The 16383-nt window shown below is 35.1% G+C and overlaps 1 protein-coding gene across 1 annotated transcript in view; it reads right to left on the reverse strand.

The window, feature by feature from the left end:
• The window catches only part of LOC143063358 (rho-related protein racA-like), a 77231-nt gene that overhangs the window by 11957 nt on the left and 48891 nt on the right, over positions 1–16383 (reverse strand). The window contains exons 4-5 of the mRNA XM_076235468.1: positions 5010–5112; positions 571–752 (exon numbers count right to left, since the gene is read on the reverse strand). Coding sequence (XP_076091583.1) covers positions 571–752; positions 5010–5112 — 285 coding nt within the window. The remainder of the gene's footprint in view (positions 1–570; positions 753–5009; positions 5113–16383) is intronic.

A 16383-nucleotide genomic window follows, 5' to 3' on the forward strand; every position in this document is an offset into this window, starting at 1 on the left:
AGAAAACCACGAAAAACGTTGATGACGTCACGGTCACATGACTAAATTATGTCTATGGGCTGATAACAAAATAACGTCAGCCAATCAGAAGACGCGTTACATCCAAAATTAAATTATATAACTATATTGTGTAGTTTTAAGTACATATACGTAACAGTATAATATATCAACCATAATAGTTTCACAATAGGAAATCATTCACATTTATCAATACCAAGTTTAAATAAAGCTTATAATAGCTCCGGTGTCGTCAAATCATATACAACTGTCGTCCTGTTCTAGTGATAATCTATTCTCTTTAGACACTTTATCTTTCGCATATTATCCGATTCAGACGACATTGAAACCGTTTTCTGTGTGGTTTAACGTAACTGATTAGATTTCCATTTGGTCAATATATATTTTTGAAACTAATTTCCAAATACATTTTACCTTTAAATATGTTCCTAAGTTTTTGTTTGTGTTTTCGGGTCATTTACCTAATAAATACATTCAATTTCAAAAATTAAAATGTGTACCTAGGTTATAAACACATACAATGTAAATAGCGTCAGCGTTTTGCGCACTTACCTGATTTCTGATTATCCCACAAAATAATTCTGACGCCGAGGAAAGGACTATACTATGAGCTTTACATTCGTGTCGTCCTCCGTCAAGCAGAAACATAACATCTGAATATTTAGGATTGTTAAACATCTGTAGCCAGTCCTCAGCAAAAGTCGATTTTTCCCAAACAAATGTTGGTGGTTTTTCTAAAGAGAAAACTTTTTTCGTTATATCACTTTACTTCGAATGCAATTAATTGTATTATCTAGCTATGTCGGTGTTTCTTATGAATCAAACTGTTAACCAAATATATCGTTTAAATTTAGTTGACCCAAACTAAAATAAATAAAATAAATGAACTGGGTGATTGATCATCTTTACCGATGAGAATAACAAGTATACCATCTAAACTAAATACATGAATTTTGGATAGAAAAGTACCGTGACACGTCTTATAGCAATGTGAATTCACACTCAGCAAAACAGTCATAATCGGGAATAAGTCACGTTCGGTAATTAAAAGATCAGACGACGCAATGACAAATGACAGTTTATCATAGATTTTCGTGTGAAGTCGTCCTTCTGTGTCTATATTGGGGAAAAGATCAAGGTATGAAGCAGTCCTTCTAATATCAGTGGTATCCTTAATTTCAAGTTCACTGGGATATACGAGATGTAATTATTAGCTGAAATATATGTTATTCAATATATTTAAATATATCGGAAAGTAAAATTAAAGAATTTCGTAAGGCCAGTAGGAGTGCACAATTAGTACCCATTGGAATACCGACTGTCTATTGAAATATAAATCCTCCAAACTCAACAAATATATTGTCGATCAAAATGTCCAGCATTTTGATAATATCATCTTTAGTATATTTTCTGGTAGATTCAGTGTGGTTCTTTAAAAATATGAATTATTGTAACCCTAAACAAAAAATTTGTATCTACGATTCCCATTTTTATAGAAAACTAGAGGCTCTTAAGAGCCGTTGTTGCTCACCTTGGTCTATGTGCATATTAAACAAAAGACAGGTGGATTCATGACAAAATTGTGTTTTGGTGATGGTGATATGTTTGTAGATCTTATGTTACTGAACATTCTTGCTTCTTACAATTATCACTATTTGTAATGAACGTGACCCATTAGTTACAAAGGAAAATATTTTGTAAAAATTTACAAAAATTTACAAAATTATCAAAAATGATCAAAAATTGACTATAAAGAGCAATAACTCCTTACGGGGTCAACTGACCATTTTGGTCATGTTGACTTATTTGTGGATCTTACTTTGCTGAACATTATTGCTGTTTACAGTTTATCTCTATCTATAATAATATTCAAGATAATAACCAAAAACCGCAAAATTTCCTTAAAAATTACCAAATTCAGGGGCAGCAACCCAACAGTCGAATGTCGGAATCATCTGAAAATTGCAGGGCAGATAGATGTTGACTTGAAAACAATTTTACCCCATGTCTGGTTTGCTCTTAATGCTTTGGTGTCAGAGTTATAAGCCAAAATCTACATTTTACCCCTATGTTCTAGTTTTAGCCATGGTGGCCATCTTGGTTGGTTGGCTGGGTCACTGCACACATTTTTTAAACTAGTTACCTCAATGATAATTGTGGCCAAGTATGGTTATATTTAGCCCAGTAGTTTTAGAAGAGAAGAATTTTATAAAAGATTACAAAATTTTACGAAAAATTGGTAAAAAATTACTATTAAGGACAATAACTCTTTAAGGGGTCAACTGATCATTTTGGTCATGTTCACTTATTTATAGATCTAACTTTGTTGAACATTATTGCTGTAAACAGTTTATCTCTATCTATAATAATATTCAAGATAATAGCCAAAAAACCGCAAAATTTACTTAAAATTACCAATTAAGGGGCAGCAACCCAACAACCGGTTGTCTGATTAGTCTGCAAATTTCAGGGCAGATAGATCTTGACCCGATAAACAATTTTACTTCTGTTAGATTTGCTCTTCAAGCTTTGGTTTCAGAGTTAAAAGCCAAAATCTACATTTTACTCTTATGTTCTATTTTTAGCCATGGCGGCCATCTTGGTTGGTTGGCCGAGTCACCGGACACATTTTTTAAACTAGATACCCCAATGATTATTGTGGCCAAGTTTGGTTAAATTTGGCCTAGCAGTTTCAGAGGAGAAGATTTTTGTAAAAGTTAACGACGACGGACGACGAAGGACGACGACGCCGGACGCAGGACGCAAAGTGATGAGAAAAGCTCACTTGGCCCTTTGGGCCAGGTCTGGGAACAGTATATGTAACGTTAATATATATGTTCCTGGCCAGGTGAGCTAAAAAACTATGTTTAATGAAATGGTGAAGTCGAACTGAGCATGGGGAATATTAGGGTAAAGCGTAGGATGTTTGTCGAACAGTTTGATGACCTAGCTATGTATCGTTCTTTATATGGAGTTTTGTAAAGTTTTGGTATCCAGTATAATGACGGTAAATTTTCTTTGATGTTGATACCAAAAGAAAGAAGGACAAATTTGTGATTTTGTAAAATTTCGTCCTTGGTAAATGATGTTAAAGAATATGAAGGATAATACCAGTAGTTCTAGTTATTCCAAGCTCTGCTGGGAGACATTGCAAATAACGGTTTTTACATACGAAGACAATATTATTGGAGGTTGTATCTGCTGGAACAACGACATATTTGTCAAGCAAAGAGGATAAAGCATCCACAACATCTGGATTCTAAAAGGGTTAGTAACTCTTGTGATCATAGTACATCGTAGTTTTTGAATGCGCTTCTGAATGCATGATCGAATAGCTTTGATCCATTCAGACAGAGTGTCCAGTTCTTGTTCGTCTGTATCCATCAGTAACCTGAAGTTCTTTTTCCAGTTGATGGGCTGGGGAATTCTATATTTTGGTCCATTGGCTAACAACTCTCTTAGTTGTTCATTGGCAACGAAGCCAAGGTCACCAGTAATAACATGACCAGCTGGACTATTGTTTTGCGACGATGCACAGGAGATTTCCGGAGGCTTGGATTTTACATCTTTGAGGTAAAAAGCCTCTAAAACCCTCTTGTGGTTGAAAATCTTGGATGCAATAAATCAATTCAAACGAGAAAAAAAGCAACAGCCAGATTTATTACAAAATAACAAAGGAAAAACAGGTATATGAGAAACAACAAACGATAACCACTTAGTTCAAACTCCGGACTGGAGACATGTACATAATGCAGCGTATGGCGGGGATTAGAACGCTGTAGGCGCCCTACCCTCCCCTCCCCTAACACAGGAAAGTGATGTATATGCATTATAGTTCTTCTGTATTTGGAGCTACATTATTAGGCTTATGGTTTTGTAAAATATGGTTCTTGAAAATAATGATGTTTTTGTTCCAGGCGGATAACCCTGGCCTCACAACTTTTTTGAACTTTTGGTCCTCGGCGATCTTCAACTTTGTAGTTGTTATGGCTTTCAAACTTTTTTCATCTGAGCATAGTTTTGTGTGGACGTAGCACACGTCTGGTGTATAAAAACATTTTGTTACCTGTTACCTTTTGATGGCTATTATTCGTTTGTTTCTCTGTCCTATATTTTCTTCCATTTATTTATTGTAGCCCTGTCGTGTAATGTTGTCATTTTAATGTTATAATTAACACTTCCATTAAAGCAGGAGGTTTGGCATGCCACAAAACCAGGTTCAACCCACCATTTTTTCATGAAATGCCCTGTACCAAGTCAGGAAAATGGCCATTGTTACATTATAGTTCGTTTCTGTGTGTGTTACATTTCGGTGTTGTGTCGGTGTTGTGTAGTAGTTCTCTTATATACGTTTCCATCCGTTTTAGTTTGTAACCCGGATTTGATTTTTCTCTATCGATTTATGAATTTTGAACAGCAGTATACTACTGTTGCCTTTATTGATTAAGATGTATGTTCAAATGTTGATGCATTTAGTTCATTTATGTTCGACTTTAGATGCATCCAGATTTATGTTCGACTTTTAATGCATTCAGATGTTTGTTGAACTTTTAATGCATTCGGATTTATGTTCGACTTTTGATGCATGTTCGACTGTTTATGCATTCAGATTTATGTTCGACTTTTAATGATTTTAATGCATTCAGATTTATGTTCGACTTACATTCAAATTTATGTTCGACTTTTGATGCATTCAGCCGCACGTGGATGATGCGCTCGATTCCAATTTTAACTGACTTGGATTGTCAGTTTTCCTACCGAAGGTCGGTGGTTCTGTCCGGGGACTGATTTTTCCACAAATAAAAACTAATAATCGCGATATAGCACAATAGTGCTGAAAGTGGCATTCAACACCAATCAATTAATCAATCTATTAATGCATTCAGTTCTGCATCTTCTATCACTCTCAAATTCGGATGAAAATTCTTGAAGGTATTTAAGAATTCTTAAAATTTTATCATATTTATGTTTTAAATATATTATAAGATTACCTTTAATGGGTTTGACAGGAGGGATCATCTGCTTAGGGGTTCTATGGTAGAGTTTTTGTTTTCCCTTCCGTGGCAATCTGCTGTAGTCTAGACCAATACGCATCTATATTGTAAATAAACATTACTTATTTTTATTGATTGATTGATTGCTTTGAACGGGAATTAACATGCATAGTTAGACGATAAAATGTTAATGAGATATGAATACACACCACTTCTTTCTGTAACCACACGCAGTCTGTGATACTTTAATATGGTCTCTTTTTTTTAAATTACTCAAATGTTCTGAGCATTCGTCATACATATCCCATATTTCTAGCCGTATTAAGAAGAAATAAAATTGAGATTAGTTATTTTTCACTTAAACAAGACGGGAGATATACTGAAAGTATGACAAACATTACAACCATCCACAAACACTGACGAAGGCAATATTTTCCTTACCGCTGTAAGCATGGTATATAAGGGAGAGGAGTAGAATGAGTGTCTAACAATGTAACCAGTTATACTAAATACATACAGCTTTGTCAAAGCACGTTTGCAGCCCATGTCCCTTCACTGAACTGGTTTCAAAATAATGCAGTCCTAAAGCATTTGCAGACCTTTCTGTTTGGTCTTTATCAACACAGGAGTTCGGTTCTGATATCCGAAGATCTACAAAAATTCAGTGAATTAAATCAAAGTTTGCGAGGATATCACCAACCCAACCTGCTATTACATGAATCATTATTGGTAGCGTAGATTTTTTTTTTAAAACAGCTTTTTATAAAATACTTAAAGAATTGAAGCACCAACGCTATTCCCGCCATTGGCAAACATAACCTTCGTGTGATTATGTAACTTTTTGTTTTTATCAATATTTTGGATTGTTTTTCGATGTTTTCTAATTTCATTATACATGTATTTGTGTTTGAATGTTTCTGATTTGAGCACCACTGATGAATCTTGTGAAGACAAACAGCGCGGTTGGTGTTAACAAATTATAAGGCTTAGCAAGCTTGTATCTTTGATGATTTACCTTTTAATTAATTACCAGGTATATATTAATTTTTTCACAATTAATACGGGTACTTGAGGAATAGTTTGTACACATTAGTGTTTTAATATCATCATACATAGTACATTACCTGATTTACAGCCTACAAGTATTCGAGGAATGGTAGGTGTATGGTTATCAAGATCAGGTATATATTTTTCTTTTACACTGAGAAGTGTGGACTCATTACCAATGTCAAAACACAGCAGAACGATATCTCTTCCATAGTAGCTTAAAGGTCGGAGTCGATCGTAGTCCTCCTGAAATAAATCAACCGATTTGTTTGCGAAAGAGGAAAGGAAGAGAAACAAATCATTTGTGCTCTGTATTGGGAAATGTGATATTCATTTGTTCAATGTAAGCTAAAATCTATGCAAATTATCGTGGTAGCTCAAAGAATTGAAATACATTGCTTCGCCGAGCGCAGCTGGATACGACCGCAGAGGTCCAACCCTGAAAAAATATTTTACCCCCCTTTTTTTTTATTATGTACAATACACTAAGCTGTTAAGAATTGATCCCCCATAAAAAAAAATCCCCAATTTTTTTTTACCCCCACCAAACCCTTCTTTTGGCAAAAAAGAATATTTGAAGAAATTTTCTTTTAATTTTTGAAATTTAAAGAAAAATTATCCCCCCACAATTTCTCCCCCTTTAAAAAAAAACCAATTCTTTCTTTCAAGATATGGTCAAAATCTCAATTTGAAATTCCAATGGAGTTTGCAACCATAATTACCCATTTAATAATTATACCCCACGCAACGAAGTTGCGGAGGGTATAATGTTTTTGACCCGTCCGTCCGTCAGTCCGTCCGTCCGTCAGTCCTGTTTCTTGTTATCGCAACTCCTCTCAAACCACACAACAGAATTTCACGAAACCTTTTCAGATAATAAGGACATACTATGTAGTTGTGCATATCGACGGGAAATTGCGATTCAATTTTTTTTCTAGGAGTTACGCCCCTTTGAACTTATTTGCTTTAATGTACTACTGCAACAGTTTGTCATCACAACTCCTCTCAAACCACACAACAGAATTTCACGAAACCTTTTCAGATAATAAGGACATACTATGTAGTTGTGCATATCGACGGGAAATTGCGATTCAATTTTTTTTCTAGGAGTTACGCCCCTTTGAACTTATTTACTTTAATGTATTACTGCAACAGTTTGTCATCACAACTCCTCTCAAACCACACAACAGAATTTCACGAAACCTTTTCAGATAATAAGGACATACTATGTAGTTGTGCATATCGACGGGAAATTGCGATTCAATTTTTTTTCTAGGAGTTACGCCCCTTTGAACTTATTTACTTTAATGTACTACTGCAACAGTTTATCATCGCAACTCCTCTCAAACCACACAACAGAATTTCACGAAACCTTTTCAGATCATAAGGACATACTATGTAGTTGTGCATATCGACGGGAAATTGCGATTCAATTTTTTTTCTAGGAGTTACGCCCCTTTGAACTTATTTACTTTAATGTATTACTGCAACAGTTTGTCATCACAACTCCTCTCAAACCACACAACAGAATTTCACGAAACCTTTTCAGATAATAAGGACATACTATGTAGTTGTACATATCGACGGGAAATTGCAATTCAATTTTTTTTCTAGGAGTTACGCCCCTTTGAACTTATTTACTTTAATGTATTACTGCAACAGTTTGTCATCACAACTCCTCTCAAATCACACAACAGAATTTCACGGAACCCTTTCAGATAATAAGGACATACTATGTAGTTGTGCATATCGACGGGAAATTGCGATTCAATTTTTTTTCTAGGAGTTACGCCCCTTTGAACTTATTTACTTTAATGTACTACTGCAACAGTTTGTCATCGCAACTCCTCTCAAACCACACAACAGAATTTCACGAAACCTTTTCAGATCATAAGGACATACTATGTAGTTGTGCATATCGACGGGAAATTGCGATTCAATTTTTTTTTCTAGGAGTTACGCCCCTTTGAACTTATTTACTTTAATGTATTACTGCAACAGTTTGTCATCACAACTCCTCTCAAACCACACAACAGAATTTCACGAAACCTTTTCAGATAATAAGGACATACTATGTAGTTGTGCATATCGACGGGAAATTGCGATTCAATTTTTTTTCTAGGAGTTACGCCCCTTTGAACTTATTTTCTTTAATGTATTACTGCAACAGTTTGTCATCACAACTCCTCTCAAATCACACAACAGAATTTCACGAAACCTTTTCAGATAATAAGGACATACTATGTAGTTGTGCATATCGACGGGAAATTGCGATTCAATTTTTTTTCTAGGAGTTACGCCCCTTTGAACTTATTTACTTTAATGTACTACTGCAACAGTTTGTCATCGCAACTCCTCTCAAACCACACAACAGAATTTCATGAAACTTTGTAGATAATAAGGACATACTATGTAGATGTGCATATCAACAGGAAATTACGGTTCAATTTTTTTCTAGGAGTTATGCCCCTTTGAACTTATTTACTTTAATGTATTACTGCAACAGTTTGTCATCACAACTCCTCTCAAACCACACAACAGAATTTCACGAAACCTTTTCAGATAATAAGGACATACTATGTAGTTGTGCATATCGACGGGAAATTGCGACTCAATTTTTTTTCTAGGAGTTACGCCCCTTTGAACATATTTACTTTAATGTACTACTGCAACAGTTTGTCATCGCAACTCCTCTCAAACCACACAACAGAATTTCACGAAACCTTTTCAGATCATAAGGACATACTATGTAGTTGTGCATATCGACGGGAAATTGCGATTCAATTTTTTTTCTAGGAGTTACGCCCTTTTGAACTTATTTACTTTAATGTATTACTGCAACAGTTTGTCATCACAACTCCTCTCAAACCACACAACAGAATTTCACGAAACCTTTACAGATAATAAGGACATACTATGTAGTTGTGCATATCGACGGGAAATTGCGATTCAATTTTTTTTCTAGGAATTACGCCCCTTTGAACTTATTTACTTTAATGTATTACTGCAACAGTTTGTCATCACAACTCCTCTCAAATCACACAACAGAATTTCACGAAACCCTTTCAGATAATAAGGACATACTATGTAGTTGTGCATATCGACGGGAAATTGCGATTCAATTTTTTTTCTAGGAGTTACGCCCCTTTGAACTTATTTACTTTAATGTACTACTGCAACAGTTTGTCATCGCAACTCCTCTCAAACCACACAACAGAATTTCACGAAACCTTTTCAGATCATAAGGACATACTATGTAGTTGTGCATATCGACGGGAAATTGCGATTCAATTTTTTTTCTAGGAGTTACGCCCCTTTGAACTTATTTACTTTAATGTATTACTGCAACAGTTTGTCATCACAACTCCTCTCAAACCACACAACAGAATTTCACGAAACCTTTTCAGATAATAAGGACATACTATGTAGTTGTGCATATCGACGGGAAATTGCGATTCAATTTTTTTTCTAGGAGTTACGCCCCTTTGAACTTATTTTCTTTAATGTATTACTGCAACAGTTTGTCATCACAACTCCTCTCAAATCACACAACAGAATTTCACGAAACCTTTTCAGATAATAAGGACATACTATGTAGTTGTGCATATCGACGGGAAATTGCGATTCAATTTTTTTTCTAGGAGTTACGCCCCTTTGAACTTATTTACTTTAATGTACTACTGCAACAGTTTGTCATCGCAACTCCTCTCAAACCACACAACAGAATTTCATGAAACTTTGTAGATAATAAGGACATACTATGTAGATGTGCATATCAACAGGAAATTACGGTTCAATTTTTTTCTAGGAGTTATGCCCCTTTGAACTTATTTACTTTAATGTATTACTGCAACAGTTTGTCATCACAACTCCTCTCAAACCACACAACAGAATTTCACGAAACCTTTTCAGATAATAAGGACATACTATGTAGTTGTGCATATCGACGGGAAATTGCGACTCAATTTTTTTTCTAGGAGTTACGCCCCTTTGAACTTATTTACTTTAATGTACTACTGCAACAGTTTGTCATCGCAACTCCTCTCAAACCACACAACAGAATTTCACGAAACCTTTCAGATCATAAGGACATACTATGTAGTTGTGCATATCGACGGGAAATTGCGATTCAATTTTTTTTCTAGGAGTTACGCCCTTTTGAACTTATTTACTTTAATGTATTACTGCAACAGTTTGTCATCACAACTCCTCTCAAACCACACAACAGAATTTCACGAAACCTTTACAGATAATAAGGACATACTATGTAGTTGTGCATATCGACGGGAAATTGCGATTCAATTTTTTTTCTAGGAATTACGCCCCTTTGAACTTATTTACTTTAATGTATTACTGCAACAGTTTGTCATCACAACTCCTCTCAAATCACACAACAGAATTTCACGAAACCCTTTCAGATAATAAGGACATACTATGTAGTTGTGCATATCGACGGGAAATTGCGATTCAATTTTTTTTCTAGGAGTTACGCCCCTTTGAACTTATTTACTTTAATGTACTACTGCAACAGTTTGTCATCGCAACTCCTCTCAAACCACACAACAGAATTTCATGAAACTTTGTAGATAATAAGGACATACTATGTAGATGTGCATATCAACAGGAAATTACGGTTCAATTTTTTTCTAGGAGTTATGCCCCTTTGAACTTATTTACTTTAATGTATTACTGCAACAGTTTGTCATCACAACTCCTCTCAAACCACACAACAGAATTTCACGAAACCTTTTCAGATAATAAGGACATACTATGTAGTTGTGCATATCGACGGGAAATTGCGATTCAATTTTTTTTCTAGGAGTTACGCCCTTTTGAACTTATTTACTTTAATGTATTACTGCAACAGTTTGTCATCACAACTCCTCTCAAACCACACAACAGAATTTCACGAAACCTTTACAGATAATAAGGACATACTATGTAGTTGTGCATATCGACGGGAAATTGCGATTCAATTTTTTTTCTAGGAATTACGCCCCTTTGAACTTATTTACTTTAATGTATTACTGCAACAGTTTGTCATCACAACTCCTCTCAAATCACACAACAGAATTTCACGAAACCCTTTCAGATAATAAGGACATACTATGTAGTTGTGCATATCGACGGGAAATTGCGATTCAATTTTTTTTCTAGGAGTTACGCCCCTTTGAACTTATTTACTTTAATGTACTACTGCAACAGTTTGTCATCGCAACTCCTCTCAAACCACACAACAGAATTTCACGAAACCTTTTCAGATCATAAGGACATACTATGTAGTTGTGCATATCGACGGGAAATTGCGATTCAATTTTTTTTCTAGGAGTTACGCCCCTTTGAACTTATTTACTTTAATGTATTACTGCAACAGTTTGTCATCACAAATCCTCTCAAACCACACAACAGAATTTCACGAAACCTTTTCAGATCATAAGGACATACTATGTAGTTGTGCATATCGACGGGAAATTGCGATTCAATTTTTTTTCTAGGAGTTACACCCTTTTGAACTTATTTACTTTAATGTATTACTGCAACAGTTTGTCATCACAACTCCTCTCAAACCACACAACAGAATTTCACGAAACCTTTACAGATAATAAGGACATACTATGTAGTTGTGCATATCGACGGGAAATTGCGATTCAATTTTTTTTCTAGGAATTACGCCCCTTTGAACTTATTTACTTTAATGTATTACTGCAACAGTTTGTCATCACAACTCCTCTCAAATCACACAACAGAATTTCACGAAACCCTTTCAGATAATAAGGACATACTATGTAGTTGTGCATATCGACGGCAAATTGCGATTCAATTTTTTTTCTAGGAGTTACACCCTTTTGAACTTATTTACTTTAATGTATTACTGCAACAGTTTGTCATCACAACTCCTCTCAAACCACACAACAGAATTTCACGAAACCTTTACAGATAATAAGGACATACTATGTAGTTGTGCATATCGACGGGAAATTGCGATTCAATTTTTTTTCTAGGAATTACGCCCCTTTGAACTTATTTACTTTAATGTATTACTGCAACAGTTTGTCATCACAACTCCTCTCAAATCACACAACAGAATTTCACGAAACCCTTTCAGATAATAAGGACATACTATGTAGTTGTGCATATCGACGGGAAATTGCGATTCAATTTTTTTTCTAGGAATTACGCCCCTTTGAACTTATTTACTTTAATGTATTACTGCAACAGTTTGTCATCACAACTCCTCTCAAATCACACAACAGAATTTCACGAAACCCTTTCAGATAATAAGGACATACTATGTAGTTGTGCATATCGACGGGAAATTGCGATTCAATTTTTTTTCTAGGAGTTACGCCCCTTTGAACTTATTTACTTTAATGTACTACTGCAACAGTTTGTCATCGCAACTCCTCTCAAACCACACAACAGAATTTCACGAAACCTTTTCAGATCATAAGGACATACTATGTAGTTGTGCATATCGACGGGAAATTGCGATTCAATTTTTTTTCTAGGAGTTACGCCCCTTTGAACTTATTTACTTTAATGTATTACTGCAACAGTTTGTCATCACAAATCCTCTCAAACCACACAACAGAATTTCACGAAACCTTTTCAGATAATAAGGACATACTATGTAGTTGTGCATATCGACGGGAAATTGCGATTCAATTTTTTTTCTAGGAGTTACGCCCCTTTGAACTTATTTACTTTAATGTACTACTGCAACAGTTTGTCATCGCAACTCCTCTCAAACCACACAACAGAATTTCACGAAATCTTTTCAGATCATAAGGACATACTATGTAGTTGTGCATATCGACGGGAAATTGCGATTCATTTTTTTTCTAGGAGTTACGCCCCTTTGAACTTATTTACTTTAATGTATTACTGCAACAGTTTGTCATCACAAATCCTCTCAAACCACACAACAGAATTTCACGAAACCTTTTCAGATAATAAGGACATACTATGTAGTTGTGCATATCGACGGGAAATTGCGATTCAATTTTTTTTTTTAGGAGTTACGCCCCTTTGAACTTATTTACTTTAATGTACTACTGCAACAGTTTGTCATCGCAACTCCTCTCAAACCACACAACAGAATTTCACGAAATCTTTTCAGATCATAAGGACATACTATGTAGTTGTGCATATCGACGGGAAATTGCGATTCAATTTTCTTTTCTAGGAGTTACGCCCCTTTGAACTTATTTACTTTAATGTATTACTGCAACAGTTTGTCATCACAACTCCTCTCAAACCACACAACAGAATTTCACGAAACCTTTTCAGATAATAAGGACATACTATGCAGTTGTGCATATCGACGGGAAATTGCGATTCAATTTTTTTCTAGGAGTTACGCCCCTTTGAACTTATTTACTTTAATGTACTACTGCAACAGTTTGTCATCGCAACTCCTCTCAAACCACACAACAGAATTTCACGAAACTTTTTCAGATCATAAGGACATACTATGTAGTTGTGCATATCGACGGGAAATTGCGATTCAATTTTTTTTTCTAGGAGTTACGCCCCTTTGAACTTATTTACTTTAATGTATTACTGCAAAAGTTTGTCATCACAACTCCTCTCAAACCACACAACAGAATTTCACGAAACCTTTTCAGATAATAAGGACATACTATGTAGTTGTGCATATCGACGGGAAATTGCGATTCAATTTTTTTTCTAGGAGTTACGCCCCTTTGAACTTATTTTCTTTAATGTATTACTGCAACAGTTTGTCATCACAACTCCTCTCAAATCACACAACAGAATTTCACGAAACCTTTTCAGATAATAAGGACATACTATGTAGTTGTGCATATCGACGGGAAATTGCGATTCAATTTTTTTTCTAGGAGTTACGCCCCTTTGAACTTATTTACTTTAATGTATTACTGCAACAGTTTGTCATCACAAATCCTCTCAAACCACACAACAGAATTTCACGAAACCTTTTCAGATAATAAGGACATACTATGTAGTTGTGCATATCGACGGGAAATTGCGATTCAATTTTTTTTCTAGGAGTTACGCCCCTTTGAACTTATTTACTTTAATGTACTACTGCAACAGTTTGTCATCGCAACTCCTCTCAAACCACACAACAGAATTTCACGAAATCTTTTCAGATCATAAGGACATACTATGTAGTTGTGCATATCGACGGGAAATTGCGATTCATTTTTTTTCTAGGAGTTACGCCCCTTTGAACTTATTTACTTTAATGTATTACTGCAACAGTTTGTCATCACAAATCCTCTCAAACCACACAACAGAATTTCACGAAACCTTTTCAGATAATAAGGACATACTATGTAGTTGTGCATATCGACGGGAAATTGCGATTCAATTTTTTTTTCTAGGAGTTACGCCCCTTTGAACTTATTTACTTTAATGTACTACTGCAACAGTTTGTCATCGCAACTCCTCTCAAACCACACAACAGAATTTCACGAAATCTTTTCAGATCATAAGGACATACTATGTAGTTGTGCATATCGACGGGAAATTGCGATTCAATTTTTTTTTCTAGGAGTTACGCCCCTTTGAACTTATTTACTTTAATGTATTACTGCAACAGTTTGTCATCACAACTCCTCTCAAACCACACAACAGAATTTCACGAAACCTTTTCAGATAATAAGGACATACTATGCAGTTGTGCATATCGACGGGAAATTGCGATTCAATTTTTTTCTAGGAGTTACGCCCCTTTGAACTTATTTACTTTAATGTACTACTGCAACAGTTTGTCATCGCAACTCCTCTCAAACCACACAACAGAATTTCACGAAACTTTTTCAGATCATAAGGACATACTATGTAGTTGTGCATATCGACGGGAAATTGCGATTCAATTTTTTTTTCTAGGAGTTACGCCCCTTTGAACTTATTTACTTTAATGTATTACTGCAACAGTTTGTCATCACAACTCCTCTCAAACCACACAACAGAATTTCACGAAACCTTTTCAGATAATAAGGACATACTATGTAGTTGTGCATATCGACGGGAAATTGCGATTCAATTTTTTTTCTAGGAGTTACGCCCCTTTGAACTTATTTTCTTTAATGTATTACTGCAACAGTTTGTCATCACAACTCCTCTCAAATCACACAACAGAATTTCACGAAACCTTTTCAGATAATAAGGACATACTATGTAGTTGTGCATATCGACGGGAAATTGCGATTCAATTTTTTTTCTAGGAGTTACGCCCCTTTGAACTTATTTACTTTAATGTACTACTGCAACAGTTTGTCATCGCAACTCCTCTCAAACCACACAACAGAATTTCACGAAACTTTTTCAGATCATAAGGACATACTATGTAGTTGTGCATATCGACGGGAAATTGCGATTCAATTTTTTTTCTAGGAGTTACGCCCCTTTGAACTTATTTACTTTAATGTATTACTGCAACAGTTTGTCATCACAACTCCTCTCAAACCACACAACAGAATTTCACGAAACCTTTTCAGATAATAAGGACATACTATGTAGTTGTGCATATCGACGGGAAATTGCGATTCAATTTTTTTTCTAGGAGTTACGCCCCTTTGAACTTATTTTCTTTAATGTATTACTGCAACAGTTTGTCATCACAACTCCTCTCAAATCACACAACAGAATTTCACGAAACCTTTTCAGATAATAAGGACATACTATGTAGTTGTGCATATCGACGGGAAATTGCGATTCAATTTTTTTTCTAGGAGTTACGCCCCTTTGAACTTATTTACTTTAATGTACTACTGCAACAGTTTGTCATCGCAACTCCTCTCAAACCACACAACAGAATTTCATGAAACTTTGTAGATAATAAGGACATACTATGTAGATGTGCATATCAACAGGAAATTACGGTTCAATTTTTTTCTAGGAGTTATGCCCCTTTGAACTTATTTGCTTCAATGTACTTCTGCAACAGTTTGTCATCTCAACTCCTCTGAAAACACACAACAGAATTTCATGAAATTTTGTAGATAATAAGGACATACTATGTATATTGACAGGAAATTATTATTCAATATTTTTTCTTATACAATTTTTTTTTCTTATACTTATTTAATTTCTCCAATGACAATGTGGGGACGTGGGGTTGGACGGCGTGCACAAAGTTGACGGCAACTGTAAAATGCGCGTTTTAAAAAGTTTTATACAACCGTGTTTAAAATATTTCTGAATAAGAATAAGAATAAGAATTTTTTTATGATAAAATGATGAATGCATGCCATTAAAATCCACATTACTAGTAAGGTAAATTAAAATTTAATCTATAAAGCGTGAAACGGACATATAGAAACGGCAAAAAATA

This window comes from Mytilus galloprovincialis, chromosome 2 (assembly GCF_965363235.1).
Source record: "Mytilus galloprovincialis chromosome 2, xbMytGall1.hap1.1, whole genome shotgun sequence".
Classification (NCBI taxonomy): domain Eukaryota; kingdom Metazoa; phylum Mollusca; class Bivalvia; order Mytilida; family Mytilidae; genus Mytilus; species Mytilus galloprovincialis.